The sequence below is a fragment of the Lepidochelys kempii genome, chromosome 1 (assembly GCF_965140285.1).
Source record: "Lepidochelys kempii isolate rLepKem1 chromosome 1, rLepKem1.hap1, whole genome shotgun sequence".
NCBI lineage: Eukaryota > Metazoa > Chordata > Testudines > Cheloniidae > Lepidochelys > Lepidochelys kempii.
Window position 1 is genome coordinate 59,012,659 of NC_136380.1, and position 15,102 is coordinate 59,027,760.

At 43.4% G+C, this 15,102-nt stretch overlaps 1 protein-coding gene across 17 annotated transcripts in view; it reads left to right on the forward strand.

Annotated features, from left to right (window-relative positions):
- LOC140911290 (RCC1 and BTB domain-containing protein 2) overlaps positions 1-15,102 on the forward strand; it is an 82,925-nt gene that overhangs the window by 40,995 nt on the left and 26,828 nt on the right. For all 17 annotated transcript variants that reach the window (XM_073343999.2, XM_073344046.2, XM_073344029.2 and 14 more), the window contains one exon: positions 13,034-13,160. In XM_073343999.2, the coding sequence (XP_073200100.1) occupies positions 13,034-13,160 (127 nt within the window). The remainder of the gene's footprint in view (positions 1-13,033; positions 13,161-15,102) is intronic.

Sequence of the window (15,102 nt, forward strand, 5' to 3'; positions counted from 1 at the left end):
GCGGGAGGGGGTGAGGGCTCCAGGCGGCACTTACCTTGGGCGGGGGGCTCCCCAGAAGTGGCTACATGTCCCTCGGTCTGCTCCTAGGCAGAGGCACAGCCAAGCAGTTCTGTGCACTGCCTCCGCCTGTAGGCGTCACCCCTGCAGCTCCCATTGGCTGTGGTTCCCGGCCAGTGGGAGCTGTGGAGTCGGCGCTCGGGGCAGAGGCAGTGCACGGAGCCTCCTGGCTGTCCCTCCGCCTAGGAGCCAAGGGACATGTAGTCACTTCCACGGTGCCACACAGAGCCAGGTAGGGAGACTGCCAACCCCTCCTCAGCATCAGCAGGAGTCCCAGGCCATGTGCTGCCGCCCGCCCACCCTCAGCACCAGCGCGGGTCCTAGGCTGCCTGCCCCCAGAGCGCCCCTGGGCTGCCCTCTTCCCCCCCCCAAGTAACAAAGGCTTAGTCAGGGGCATATAGTACAAGTCACGAACAGGTCACAGGGCGTGAATTTTTGTTTACTACCCGTGATCTGTCCATGACTTTTACTAAAAATGCCCGTAACTAAAACATAGCCTTATATATTACTCATGCATGTGCATATTTGGCTGCTTGTGTTCGTGATGCACATTTTCACCAGGAGTGCTTGTGTCAATGCAAAATGCAATGCTCTATAGGTAGGTATCCCAGCGTGCCATGAGCTGCTGTCCAGTGCAATGCCTTTTGGGAAATTTTTGGCAATGTGTTGTGAGGTAGAAATGAATCGTGCAGGAATCTCTGTGAGCTAGGGGTCAAGTTCCCACAATGCAACTTTCTCCATCCTATAATGTCATCCATATCCCATAATCTTCATACTTTTAAAAAAAAATTCCACAAACCTGCACTGCACTTTTTGGTGTCCACCACTTCTAACAGAAGCACAGAGCTCGACACCATTCTCATGAACATTGCAAATACAGGACACATGATTCTTCTGTATTTTCAGACCTGCAGGATTGCTACTAGTTAGTGGGAAATCGTTTTGAAGTTGGAAAATTCACAGTGGGGGCCATTGTCATGCAAGTGTGTAGGTCCATTAATTGTTTCTGCTACACAGGACTGTAGCTCTTGGGAATTTGAGGGACATAATGGAAGGATTTCCAGCAATGGGCTTCCTGCACTAAAGTGGGGTGATAGACTGCATACATATTCTTATTTGGCAGTCCACCTTGCCACAGAGTACATCAACAGAAAGGGCACTTCTCTATGATTATGCAAGGGTTAGCGGATCACCAAAGACACTTCACTGATCTCAGTGTGGGCTGGCCAGGGAAGGTGCATGATGCTTGCATCTTTAAGAACACAGGACTGTTCAGAAAGCTGCAAACAGGGATGTTCTTTCCTGACTGGCAATATTGAAATGCCATTAGTAATCCTGGAGGACCCAGACTTGCTCCTTTGGCTCATAAAATGTATACTGGCTACCTGGACAGCTCCAAGGAAGGATTGAATTACTGTCTAAGCAGGTGCAGAATGACTGTTGAATGTGCTTTTGGTAGATTGAAGGGATGCTGGCAGTGTTCACTCACTAGATTAGATGTCCGTGTGAAAAATATCCCAATGGTTATAGCTGCCTGTTATGTCCTGCACAATGTCTGTGAGGTTAAGGGGGAAGAGCTGCTGCCAGGGTGGAAGGCAGAGGTAGAGCAGTTGTCTGCTGACTTTCAACAACCAGACACAAGGGCTATGACGAGCTCAGCATGGAGCGATTCAGTTGAGGGTGGCTTTGAAAGAAGACTTTAACAGTCAGCCACTATAGTGTTCTGTGCTGGTCTGTTGTCTGGGTCTGAAGCTTTGGGTGCTGGTAAGAATTGTGTGATGCTTGCAGTACATTTATAGCTGTGACGGTGTTTTCTTGAATCTATGAGTTGTGTGGTGCTCTACATTTACAAATATGGGATTCTTTGAGTAGTGCTGTGCATTTTGCACTATGAGTTGTGAATTAATAAAATAATTTTATTTCCAAAAAACAGAAAGGTATGGAATGGCAAAAAACAGTGCAGATAAACCATGTACAAAAAACAACAGGCAATACACTATAAATGTAACAGAGCTTTAAAACTGGAAAGACACCACTATTTCTGTCCATTTCAGTACACAAATGATGTCCATTGTGGTTGAAACAGTAAAATTTCAGTCTGTATTCCATGGGTATGAGTATAGGGCAGTGGTATTGAATATTGGCACTGTTTTCTACAGGTGGTTGTGATTTTAGCTGATATCTCACTTCTGCGGGTAACAAGGCACAGAGAGCTCAGCTGTTACTAGCATCCCAAAGCTGCCTGGGCCTATATGCCCCTAACCTGTTTACTGCAATGGTACCTGTCGAACTCATCATGGAGTGATGTGGGAAAGTGTCCTACTGTGGAGGAAGAAATAAGGCAGCCATCTCTAGAAATCTTTGGGAAAGGATTGCAGAGTATCTCCATGAAAGTTTCATCAAAAGTCTCTCAGAAGGATGCAAGGAACAAACTGCTCTTCATGCCCCTCCTCTACCACCTAAACCAATAGGGGAATGAGCAAACACCAGATGTACCTCTGTTTGTTGCACTGCTACCTCTTCTCATATGAGTAAAACAGTAAAAAGTCTATACCTGTGTCATGTTAACCTGGGGATGGGTGCCATCTTTAAATTTAAATGTTGTAAGGGAAAATACATGCATGCACTTACCTGAGGTCTCTTCCCCTTCACTGGGTTCATCTGTGCTTGGCTGGCAGGACTGACTAGGTTGTTGTAGAGACTCAAACAGGTCCTGATTTGTGGTATGGCTGGATCCTACCTCTGCATCTCTCTCTCCTCCTCTTCCTCCTTGCTGTTCATAACAGGGGTTTCTGTCTTGGACTCCTCCGAGGTATCGACAGTGGTTTAGGGGTTGCTGGTGGGGTCTCTGCCAAGTATAGCACGCAGCTCATTGTGAAAGTGGTAGGTCTGGGTGCAGCACTAGATAGATTGTTGACGCACCTGGTCTTGTGGTTTGCCGGCTTTCCCGCAGTACTGCTTCTGATCTCTGTCATACGCCTTTTCCTGCACCCCCTGTGTAATCTGCTCATAGATCTCCACATTTCCATGGCAGTGTAATAGCTGTATTTGCACTGCCTCTTCTCCCCACAGGCTCAGGAGATCTAGTACCTCTTGTCTGCTCCAGGCAGAGGTGTGTCTCGTGCATGGAGCTGGCGTGGTTGGCTGGGCAGTTGCACACAACAAGGAATATCTGCTAGGTGTGCTCACAAAGCTAGACAATCAGGAAAAGGCATTTAAAAATACACATGGGGAGGAAAAGCTTCCAGCCTCTGTGACCTCTGAGCAGTGGAGTTTACAATTGTGACCAGAGTGTCACTGTTGCAAGAAATGGGGCATTGTGAGACAGCTGCTGGAGGACTGTTAGAGTTGATGCAGGTCATTCATTGTCTATACTTGCACTGCGTCAGCCTCAGAAGATTGACCATGGGGCTCACTGTTTGGGGAGGTGGTTTTAGTGCATTGCTGTAATGAGGCGCCTGTGTTGGCATGAGACAAATTTGAGTGTAGACACATACACAAACAGGTCAACTCAAGGTGTCTTACACCAAGCTATCTTTGTAGCATAAATCAGGTCTCAGCAAGTGAAGAACATAGCAACCCATTTACTTAGTGTTCTGAGCTATATTGAGCACATTACTTTTGAATTCCAGTTCTGTACTGAAAAAAGAAAAGGAGTACTTGTGGCATCTTAGAGACTAACCAATTTTAAATTGGTTAGTCTCTAAGGTGCCACAAGTACTTCTTTTCTTTTTGCGAATACAGACTAACACGGCTGTTACTCTGAAACCTGAGTTCTGTACTGGTTTTCTATTTGCTTCTGGGTATCATGCGCTTTGGTCCAAAACTGTTTAGTAGTACGCACCCAGTTCCTGAGTATCTTTTTACTATTTGAGACAAAGCAGTTGTGTTAATAGGACCTACTTTTAAGCTTTGAGGGACTGGCAAATTCAGTGGTGAGTCCTCTACTCTAGAATTTGCTTTACTAGACCCAGCATTTGTACTTTAGAACATAGCGTAAGGCCTCCTCTGTTAGCTCAGAATTTTGCCTGAGAAGGTCTGTTGTAAAAGGGTGTTATATTGATAGGATTGAGGAATGTGGCTGTGGTCCATAGGGTAGCCTTTTTAGAAACTGAATGCATTCTCTGGCTTGGTTTAGATACTGTTAGTATTTGCTTTATATTAATTTAAATTTTATTTTAATTATGTTAATACACTAAAAATCTTAGGCAATGGGTACAGCTCATAAATGTGTAAGTATTTTAATTGTAAATTCCATATAAAATAAATCTCTACCATGTTTAGGGTTTACGTCTATGAGAAACTGTTCCTTTGTGAAAAACATTGAACAGATGATTAAGTACATGTTGCTTTGGTTAGGTTTTAAAGCTTAGATGTAAAATTCACTGAAGTGTTACGGTCCCCACTGAATACCAGATCTACATTTATACTGGAATAGTGTTAGAAAGAAACACAATTAGAGACCCTATTTCCTTTGACTAAATTAAAATACTCTTCCAGTTTATTAGGAATAACTAAAGTGCTCCAAGGATGCAGCTGATCCAGAGCCTGTGTATTTAACATTCTTGCTTAGTTCAGTTAGTAGGTATAATGGTCCGCATTCCAAAGATGGCAACAAAACTATTATTCTTTAGATGGGCTAGTCAGTGTAGGTTAACTTCTAGTGCTACAGTGCATTAAGATCAGAGTATCCTTCTTTGTCCCTCTGGTTCCAGCCAGCAACTGATCTGCTCAGGCTCTGCAGCTCCTTTTATCTGAGCCCACTGGGCACAAAAGCAGCCTTTGTAGGCAGACCTGGAGGGCCCACCTCTGCAGCTCCTTCCTGGGGCAAGGTGTAGTAGGATTGAAGGGCCTCCAGCAGGGGCTATGAAGGGCCTGCTATACACCATCACATACCTTCCCTCACAGAAAGTATTTGAGGTGGTGGTCCTATTGAGGGTAATGTCCCTCCTATAACAGTATTTGCCCTGCTTATTCAGGGTCTTCTCCCCCCAGGCCTCTGCCTAAAGAGCGTTTCACAATCTCTGGCCTTTGTAGTCAGGTTCTTCTCCCAGGCCTCTCTTGAGAACTTTTATCAGTCTCTGCCCTGGTTCCTCAGAGTCTGTCTCCCAGCCTCTATACTTGGGGAGCTTGTAGCAATCTCTGTCCTGATCTTTCAGAGTCTTCGCTTTCTGCCTGGAGAGCTTGTAGCAGACTGTGCCCTGGTTTCTCAAGGTCTCTTGACATGTAGAGCTTGTAGTGGGCTCTGCCCTGGTTTCTCAGTGTCTCCCACCCAGGTCTGTCTGCTTGGAATGCATGTACCAGTCTCTGCCCTGGTTGATCAGGGTCTCTCTCTCAGGCCTCTCTGCCTAGAAAGATTTCACAGTCTTCACCTGGTTTTCCTTGTGGCCCCTGTGGGGACATCAGTGTGCACTGACACCTCAGTAAGATTTGTGTCTGTGATCACAATTATTTCATTCACTGTCTCTAGTGCCAGCTCTGGTGCATGTACCTCCTATGCATTAGTGCTGTCAGACACCCTCTTCTTCTCCTTCCCTTTCTTGGGGCTCCTGCATTTCTTCCTGCAGTGTGTCCACCTCATCAAAGGGAAAAATCTTTTTATATGGCCTGTAAGAGGTTGAGCACTCACCTCCGCGGCACCTCCTGCTGGTTAGTCGGGAATTAGCTCATTCCAGCCTCAGAGCACCTCCTGCTGGCCAGTGTCTCTCCTGTAGTCACTGCTTGTCTTTCATTATCAATCTCCACCATTATACTTCAGGCTCCACATCCCTCCCTGCCCGTGGTGCTCCTTCTCTTGGGTATTGCCTGAAGCAGTACTCCCACACTTGGGGTCCTCCCCTCTCCAAGGAACCCTACCTCTAATCCCACCTCACCTCAGTGACCCACTGCCAGTCTTCATCTAGCCCCTTCCCTCAGGGGCAAACTGCAGTCTGAAATAGTCACTCATCATCAGCCAGGGGGTTGGACCTGTTGCCTCTTCCTCCCCTGGCTGCCTCCCCACAGCCCTAGTACCTCCTCGGGCCCTGACAGCAAGGCCTCGGCCTGGGGATTTTCCAGGCTGGAGCTCCCCCTGCCCTTCCCCAGCACTGCGCTGTCCAAGGTACCCTTTTCCTCTTTCAGGCAGCCAGGTCCATCTCTCTCCAAGGTTGGAGAAAAACTGACTGCTTTCTGGCCCTGCAGCCTTTTATAGGGCCGAGCCTGGCCCTGGTTGTCTGCCTCTCAGCCTTTTCTGATTGGCTCCCAGCCCTAGCCCTCTCCAAGGGCTGGCTTTTAACCCTTTCAGGGCTGGAGCGGGGTAACCGCCCGGCTACATGGCCAACCTCTCCACAACAAAATCAATTAAGCCTTTTCCATCCTTTCCCTGGAGGGGTTTCTGTGGCTCTTCCTGCAATTAGCCCCAGCAACTCTGTCTTTTCCCCCAGTTACCCAAGGGCGCACTGTCTTAAATATCCCATCTGTACAGAACCATAACATCTCCTCAGCCTTAGGCCTCTAGCCCACTAGCTCCCTCTTATCTGCTCAGTACCTGAAAGTGTTGCCAATTCTTTCCTGCAGGATTTGTAACAGGTCCTGTTGCTGCTCCTATAGCCTGGCAAGCTAATGTTGCGGTTCCAAACTGCAAACTGAATATCTGCTCCACAATCTCCTTAATAATATTCTTGTCCCACATATTCCCTGGGATCCTTGCTTCCTTTCCCCCCAAGTGTTGGGCTCTTTTTCTACATGAGATTTTTTTTGGCTGCTGCCTCCTGCACTTCACACTTTTGAAGCTCTCCTGCCCCATGGCTAAAGGAGAGATCACCAAATCCCTGGTAAATGGAGGGGAGGATGAACTCTGTGTCCTGCTCCAGTCCTGGTTACTATACTCCAGGTCTGCTGTTTTCCCCCTCTCACACTCCCATGATGTGGTTTCCTCTACTTACAGTTCAAAGACCTTCCCAGGCAATGCCTCTTTATGTTCCCCAGCTCCCCACACTTCAAACACCCTGGCCCTGTGACTTCACTCTTCTTGGCCCCAGGCTGTGTTTTATCAGTCTTTTAAACTACCACTGGAGTCTCTGGAATCTGAATGCAGAAGTCCTGTGTAACCCAGACCACCTCAGTGTCTCAGTACTCAGCACCTGCCAGTAATTCCCCTTGTCTCTGTTACTCTAGGGGTAAACTGAACGTGCATGCCCCTCTTGTCCACAGTATCTGCATCCCCTTAGTGCAGTGGCCTCCAGCTTTGGAGGTTCATGCCCCCCCCTTACCCTGTCTGCGCCCCTCACCTTCCAAGAGCTGGGAGCAGGGCACAGCTCCACGGGGTGAGGGGGACGTGGACAGAGGTAAGGGGGTTGAGGCTGAGGCCACAGCTGGGGGGAGAGGTGAGGCCGGGAGCAGAGCTGGGGGCAGGACAAAGCTAGGTGGTGCTCCCTTCCTGCCTGGCCTGGGCCTGCCATGCCCCCCTAAAGGTTCCTCCACGCCCCCCCCCAAGGAAAGCTTTTAGCCCATTATCCCTACAGTGAATCAGCCTTGAAGGTTTTCATATGGGCTTCCGTAATAGGAGATAAACAAATTCTTTGCTCTGAATCATTTGTGCCCAGTTGATTCTGGGATATTAGCATATTTGACCATCAATAGCCAATTTATTTACCAACAGTTGCAGTTTATTTATCCTCCATGTAACTGTCTCTTAATTTTTAGCCTCAGTAAGGATTTCTGATGGACTGTATCTGTTACGTGGGGTTCCCTAAACCCAAACCTCTTGGTAACTTTACTCTCTGCGAGGTGGTATCAGGATAAACCAAGGGAGACGCAGTGCTTCTGTCTGCTATATGGCTGACACAAAAAAATCAAAACCAAGTGCTTTCACTTAAAGCTAGCACTTGATTAGTCTCTAGCACTCTCGCTACAAGACCTTTACTCAGAGTCTCTGCTTTATTTAATCTCAAGCACATACAAACACAAGAGGTTATAGAGCACCCCCAAACATTAGTTACCTGTGGTCTGGAGGGGTCTCGAGTGGTCAAACGACAAATTTCCAGTGGCCAGCTATCCATCTGTTGCCAGGAGTTCCAAGAGATGTCCAGAAAGTCAAATCCAAATTCCTTAGACCTATCTACCCCTTTTTATGTTAGTAACTGCTACAGTTACCTCAACAATATGTCAATCAAAGAAAAATCATTAAACAAGTACTTTTTAAGCAGTTAGTTATACAGATGTATTTTTGCAGGGACATATACAAGGGCCCTGGGGGTGGGGGAAATAAACAATTTGTTACCCCAGCACAGTAGTATGCCAAGCTATTATTTATAGGGTTGTCAAACGATTAAAAAAAATTACAATTACGAGATTTAAAAAAATAGCTGTGGTTAATTGCAGTTTTAATCTCACTGTTAATAATAGAATACCAATTTAATTTTATTATAAATATTTTGGATGTTTTTCTACATTTTCAAATATATTACAACACAGAATACAAAGTGTACAGTGCTCACTTTATATTATTATTTTTGATTACAAATATTTGCACTGTAAAAAAGAGGATAGACTTCATCAGAGTTTTGTGGACTAACCGCCAGAGCCTACCTGCCCATGGAGAGATTCCATACTATGTCCAGTCTAATCTCTACAATACAGTGAAGCCTGCAGATAACAGCAAGGACCTGCTTACAACTTCTGGGCCATATGTTGGCCTCCATGTTTGTCACTCCTCACGTGAAACTGCACCAAGTATAATTTTTTTATCTAAATTTTATCTAAACTTGGCCTTGATAATTCAAGGTAGAGGGCATAAAAATTTAAAGCTAGCACATTAGGGAGAGTTTGTTTTCCTCTGAATTGTGATTGTGTAAAGACAAGTATCTTCTATAGATCTGCAGACTAAAATACTACACAGTTACACTTTTGAAAAAAGGAAGAAATGCATACAAATATACTAAAATGTGTAAAGTTCTCAATTCAAAAATAAGGTATTTTCACTGTCAGTAAGTGCTTTCCCTGATCCATGTCAAATATGTGCTAACTACTTATGCTAAACAATCTGTTTCATCTTGCATTTAGCTGTGATGCTCAGAGTACCTTTACCAGACCTGAAGAAGAGCCCTGTGTGGTTTGAAAGCTTGTCTCTCTCACCAACAGAGGTTGGTCTAACAAAAGACGTTACCTCACCCATCTGGCCTCTCTAAATTCATTGTTTAGGCAACCTAAAAGCTCTAATGAACACCTAAGGTTACCCCCTTTATGATACAGGCTGTAAGACAAAGGTTATACACCAAAGTCTGTGCTTGATCAGCTCTGCTAGTAGGAATTAGATGCATCTTTCTGTAACATATTTATTCTGTCTAAGGCCACATCCCAGTGCTGAGAGGATGTACCCTTAAGTATGATGCAGTCAGAGTTAATATTTGTTCATAATTTACAAACACAAAAATCACAGGGCAAAGGATTCATTCTGTGGTTCCTACCTTCTTGCATGCTTAAGAGCAATCAAGTGCACTGATATTCCCAGCAAATAAATTAAGACCTATTTAGAACACTTTCTCTGAGGTCAAACCCATTGTGGACGTATTATGAAACCATTAAGTATACTTAAATCAATGACTCCTGGGCATCCTGTGGACTCCATACAACTAAGTTCTTGTCTACACTACAGATGCTACAGCAGCACAGCTATGGCACTGCAGCTGTGCCACTGTATTGCTGTAGTGTAGACACTCACTACAGTGATGGAAAGGGTTTTTCCACTGCTATAGTTAATCTACATGCACCTGACAAAGTGGGTATTCACCCAAGAAAGTTTATGCTCCAATACATCTGTTAGTCTATAAGGTGCCACAGGCCTCTTTGCCGCTTTTACAGATCCAGACTAACACGGGTACCACTCTGATACGTGCTCTCACTAAAGTCTCTCATGACCTCTTTCTAGTCAAATCTCATGGATTGTATTCTGTCTTTGTGCTTGTCTACACTTCTGGCTAAATCGGCACTGCTGCGAGTGATGCAGTGGTGTCGATTTAGCGGGTCTGGTGAAGACAAGCTAAGTCAATGGCAGAGCGCTCTCCCATCGACGTCTGTACTCCACCTCCCCAAGAGGCAGAAGGTAAGTTGGTGGGAGAGCATCTCCTGTGTAGACGCCGCTGTAAGTCAACCTAAGTTACATCAACTTCAGTTATGTAAGTTATGCAACTGAAGTAGCATGACTTAGAACTACTTACAGCATTAGTGTAGACCAGCCCTTTATCTTCCTTGACCTCTCTTTGGCTTTTGACACCATCAACTGCTACCTATGTCTTGAAATTTTGTCCTCTGTTGTCTTTTGTGGTTCTGTCCTCTCATAGTTCTTCTCTTATCTCTCTGATTACTCTTTCAGAGTCTCATTTGATGGGTCATTCTCCTACCCCCGCCCCCCGCTCTATCTCTGGGTGACCCTAAAAGCTCCATCCTTAGTCTTTTCCTCTTCTTCCTCTATCTGCTCTTAACTGCAAGCATGGTTTTAACTACCATCTTTGTGTGATGACATGCAAATCTACAGTTCTACTGATGAATTATCTCCGTAGCCTTTCTTTCTGACATCTTTTTGGATGTTCAGTCATCCTCATAAATGAAACATGTCCAAAACTGAGTTGTTAATTTTTCCAATCTCTCTTGTATCCACACTTTTGCCATCATTGTGTACAACACTACAGTCCTTCTCACTCAGGCATGTACCTTGAGTGTGAACTTTGACTTAGCCCTTTCATCTAGACCCACATATTCAGATTATTTCTAAAGCTTGCTGCTTTTTCTTTCATGACATTTCATGGCCTTTCCTCTGCTCACGCAACTAAACTCTTGTCCCAGTCCTCATCATTTCACATCTTGACTATTGCAGCCTCCTCTTTTCTGGCTTTGAATACTGCAAACTTGCTCCCTTCAACTCTTTTTCAAAATGCTGCTGCTAAAATAATTTTCTTGGTTCATTTTTCTGATCATGTCATCATCCTCTTTGTGTCCCTCCACTGACTCCCTCTTCATCTGTGCATCAAATACAAGATTCTTGTCTTTATCTTTGAAATGCTTCATAACTTAGCCCTACCTTTGTGTCCTCTGGCTGACCAGTTCTATAGAGGTCAGCTGGTAATATTTTAATGACACACATTTATATTTGCAAGTAACTCTGTTGTTTTTGGCTTCCGCAACAAAATGCTGCAGCATTGTTTTGATCTATAACAACATGTCAGTTGAACATCAACCCTTCCAAGGGGATGTACTTGTTACATCAGACAACAGTGAAGGTGTGTTTTGTCCTATTCACTAAGTTGAGGAGGAAACAGCAAAGCAGGCAAAGTATGTCGTATTTTTAAATGTTGTGATAATTCTACTTAATGTGCTAAGTTATATGAATTTCAAACTCAGTCTTCTAAAACCATTTGAGTTTTTCTTTACCAATAAACATCTACTTTCAACTTGTCAGTTCTTTTTAAAAATAAACATATGCAGATATCAGCTATAAAAAGTTGAGCAATTATTTATTTAAATCTTGCAAAGAAAATACACACTGTATTTTCTCATATATTACTGGCATATATTATAGGAAAAGGTGAGGAAGTGTAAAGCTTTTATTCGTATGAGTTTTAAGTGACTATATTTGCTCACAAGTAGTAGAGACTGGAGTGAACTATGCAGGCCATCCTAAATGAGAGCAGTAAAACTTTTAACCACACTATCATATTGTGTATCTGCCACATTACAGAAAAACTATTTTAGAAATGTTTTTTATTTTTAAAACATTGGGAATTTTTTATTTATTTTTCTACCTGTAAATCCAGGTGCCTTAGTTACCTTGAGTCCAATTGTATAAACCCAAAGGTAGCAATAAAATCCTTTAAAAATAACCTAAAATACTTCTAGATATTAAAATGTCCTAATAATGTCATAATATCAAATCCTGTGACTCCAGAGCTAATAGTAAGTCTTTAGGTCCCATTGGGGAAACTGGGTATCTCCTATTTCCAAAAATATAAAATTCCTACTTCTTGCCTTGTAGGCTGCAAGATATCAGACTTTAAATTTGTGACATTTATGTAGAGAAAAGCTGTCACTGTCCCTGGGAAGAGGAGGAAATATTTTTATGACAGCTTTGTTTGGAGTTTTTTTTTTTTTTAAGAAAATGGCTATTTGAAGCTGCTCAAGGGGTTGAAGTATTAGAACTAGTCCATGGGAGATGGATTTGTGGACAGATAGCAGATGCGGATGTCAAGGCTATATGATAAACTTGTCACAGAGGTATCACAGAGGACTGTAGTATGTGTATATGTGCATACATGCATAGACATACAGAATTTAATACGTGCAATTCTTTAAACACCATCACTGAAGCGAGCTCATTTTTCCAAATAGCTGTATAGAATTGTTAATGTTTATCTGTAAGGCTGTTATATTGAGGACACTTCACCTGCACTTATGGATGCATTCACTTTTTTTGCTACTCTTGATGTGAAATGGCATCTCATAGTGGAAGTATTTAAAACAGAGATTTTTTTTATTTTTTAGCAGATCCCAATATGGTTTTATGTATCTGGTACATATGCCAGAGTAAATAATTTGAAAAATAAACACTTTGATAAAATATTATTTTAAAAAAGTAAAGTATTTGGTAATATTTACTATTAATTGTAATATTAAACCTCTCCGACCGTTGCGATTTTTCTGAGTGATAGGAAATATTCCTCTGGTAGGGTCAAATTTATCTGAGAGATAATAGGTGGACTTCTTTTTTGGTTGAGATATGTATTTGTTTGGAGTAGGTAGTCATGTAGGAATTGTAGTGACATAACCTTTACTCCCCGTTCTAGAGGTCCATACTCTAACATTGTTTTGTTACTGGTCTTGAGTGGAAGGTTGTGTTTATGAACAGCATTGCTTTCATTGATATGCTGACTTAAAGCCAGGAATCATGAGATATGGAACATTGTTATTTATTCATCAAAACTGTTAAATACCTTTGTTATCCTAGAACCTGATGACCACCTAACAGTAGCCCAATCACTGAAGAAGGAATTTGACAATCCTGACACTGCAGACTTGAAGTTTCTAGTGGATGGAAAATATATTCATGTTCATAAAGTCCTTCTCAAAATTAGGTAAGGAATAACATCAACACTTTACTCATGCTGAGTAGTTACTGTTTAATACTGTTGATACTTGGTTTCTTTCCTGTGTGATTATGAGCAGGCCCTATGCTGAAAACCACCTGCTTTTCTAAGTATTAGCCTAATTTCCTCCTCCCCTTCCTTTGGATCCAAAAATTTCATAGCACACTTCCTAATCCTACTTTTTATTTGCTCTCCTCCAGTCTGGCTTCCACCCTCTTCACTGCGTCTATATTATTGTGATCAAGCTTGTTAAGACCTTTTCCTTGCTAGGAAAAAGGAACACTTATCTGTCTTCTTTCTCTGCTGCCTTCTCCTTAGTTGATCACTTTCTCCTCCTTTCCTTTCTTGGCTTCCATATTTGGGGCCCTCTGTTTCTCTCTTCCTTCATCTTTTCTTTAGCACCTTCGTTGGTAGCTCTGCATCCTCCCCTCTCACCCAGGTGTTCATGTTTTTCAGGTTTCTGTCCTTGGTACTGTCCATCCTCTGTTTCCAGCTGGCAGCATCGTCACCTCCAATTGTTTCAGCTGCTGCTTCGCTGGGTGCTTCCCAAATGTACATGTCTACTTCCAACCTATCCCCTTCTGTCCAATCTCACATCCTGTATGTCTTAGTTATTTCTTTGACTAACTTGGTGGGCCTGAACTTCAGACGGACCTCCCTTTTTGTGTTCAGAACTATTTGCAGGTTAATATCACTTTCCAATCTAACTGATTGATATGCAGATGTTATTAAGTTATGTAAATTCCATTAAATGAGTCTGCATCTTATTTTTAGAACAGAATTTCACATGATTGTTGTTTGTGGAAGCAAAAAGCATAGCACTTTTTCAGAATATCTCCAAAACTGGTCACACAGTAAGTCAGTGGCAAAACTAGAAATAGAACCTAGATCTCCTGACTCCCACCCCAGCATCCTGTTCACTTGACCATACTGCTTCTCATTCCATCTCCACTCTTGCTAACTCTTTTTTGCTTCATCCTCTTTAATTGTACAATAATCTGCCCCTTCCTGATAATAATGTACCTCCTCTGCCAAAACCTGCTTCTTGCCTTGATTACCATAATCTCTTCTCCATGTTCCTTTTCCTCATCTTGAATCCTTTCACTGATTTCCTGGATGTTACTGCATCAAATTCAAGCTCCTTGGCTTCACCTTAATTAATCTTGCCTCAGTTTACATCTCTGCTCTCATTTCCTAATACTCCACTACTTCCCTACATTGTTATCTTTTCTCCATGTGATCCCTTCATCTCTTGCACTCTGATACACACTTTCATTCTGCCATCTTTGCTTGAAATGGCTTGTTCTTCTTTAAGGTATGTTGTCCACACAGATTCCACTCTAGGTATGCATGTGGGATCAGATTCCTTTGAAAGCCATGTCTGCTGGGGCTGCACCCCAGCATGCCCTTGCGTCCACCAAAGCCAAGGGTATGTGCTCAGCCGCCACTCAGTTCCTTCTTACTGCCTGTGACTGTGAGACGGAAAGCTTTCAGTGCCCAGGCCCATTGAATATTTGGTGCACCTTGCTTTAGGAAGTGTTTCCATGAAAAGTAGTTGGTTAAGAGTTTAGAGTTTTGTCATAGACAAAAGAGTTAGAACCTTTCTGAATACTTTGTAGATTTTTGTAAATAATTGCCTTTTCTTTCTCACCTCCAGGCTCAAGATAACTGCTTGTTAGCCACCTAGAGTGGAATCTGTGTGGACAATCTCTTGAATGAGAAAGAACAGTTACCCTGCAGTAACTGTGCTTCTTCTTTGAGTGCTTGTTCACGTCGATTCCAATCAGGTGTGCGCACGCCACGTGCACAGTTGCCAGAAATTTTTCCCGCAGCAGCTCCCGTTGGGTCACCTGTGGAGCCCCCTGGAGTGGCGCCTTCATGGTGCTCGATATATGACCCTGCTAACCCGGCCCCTCCTCGGTTCCTTCTT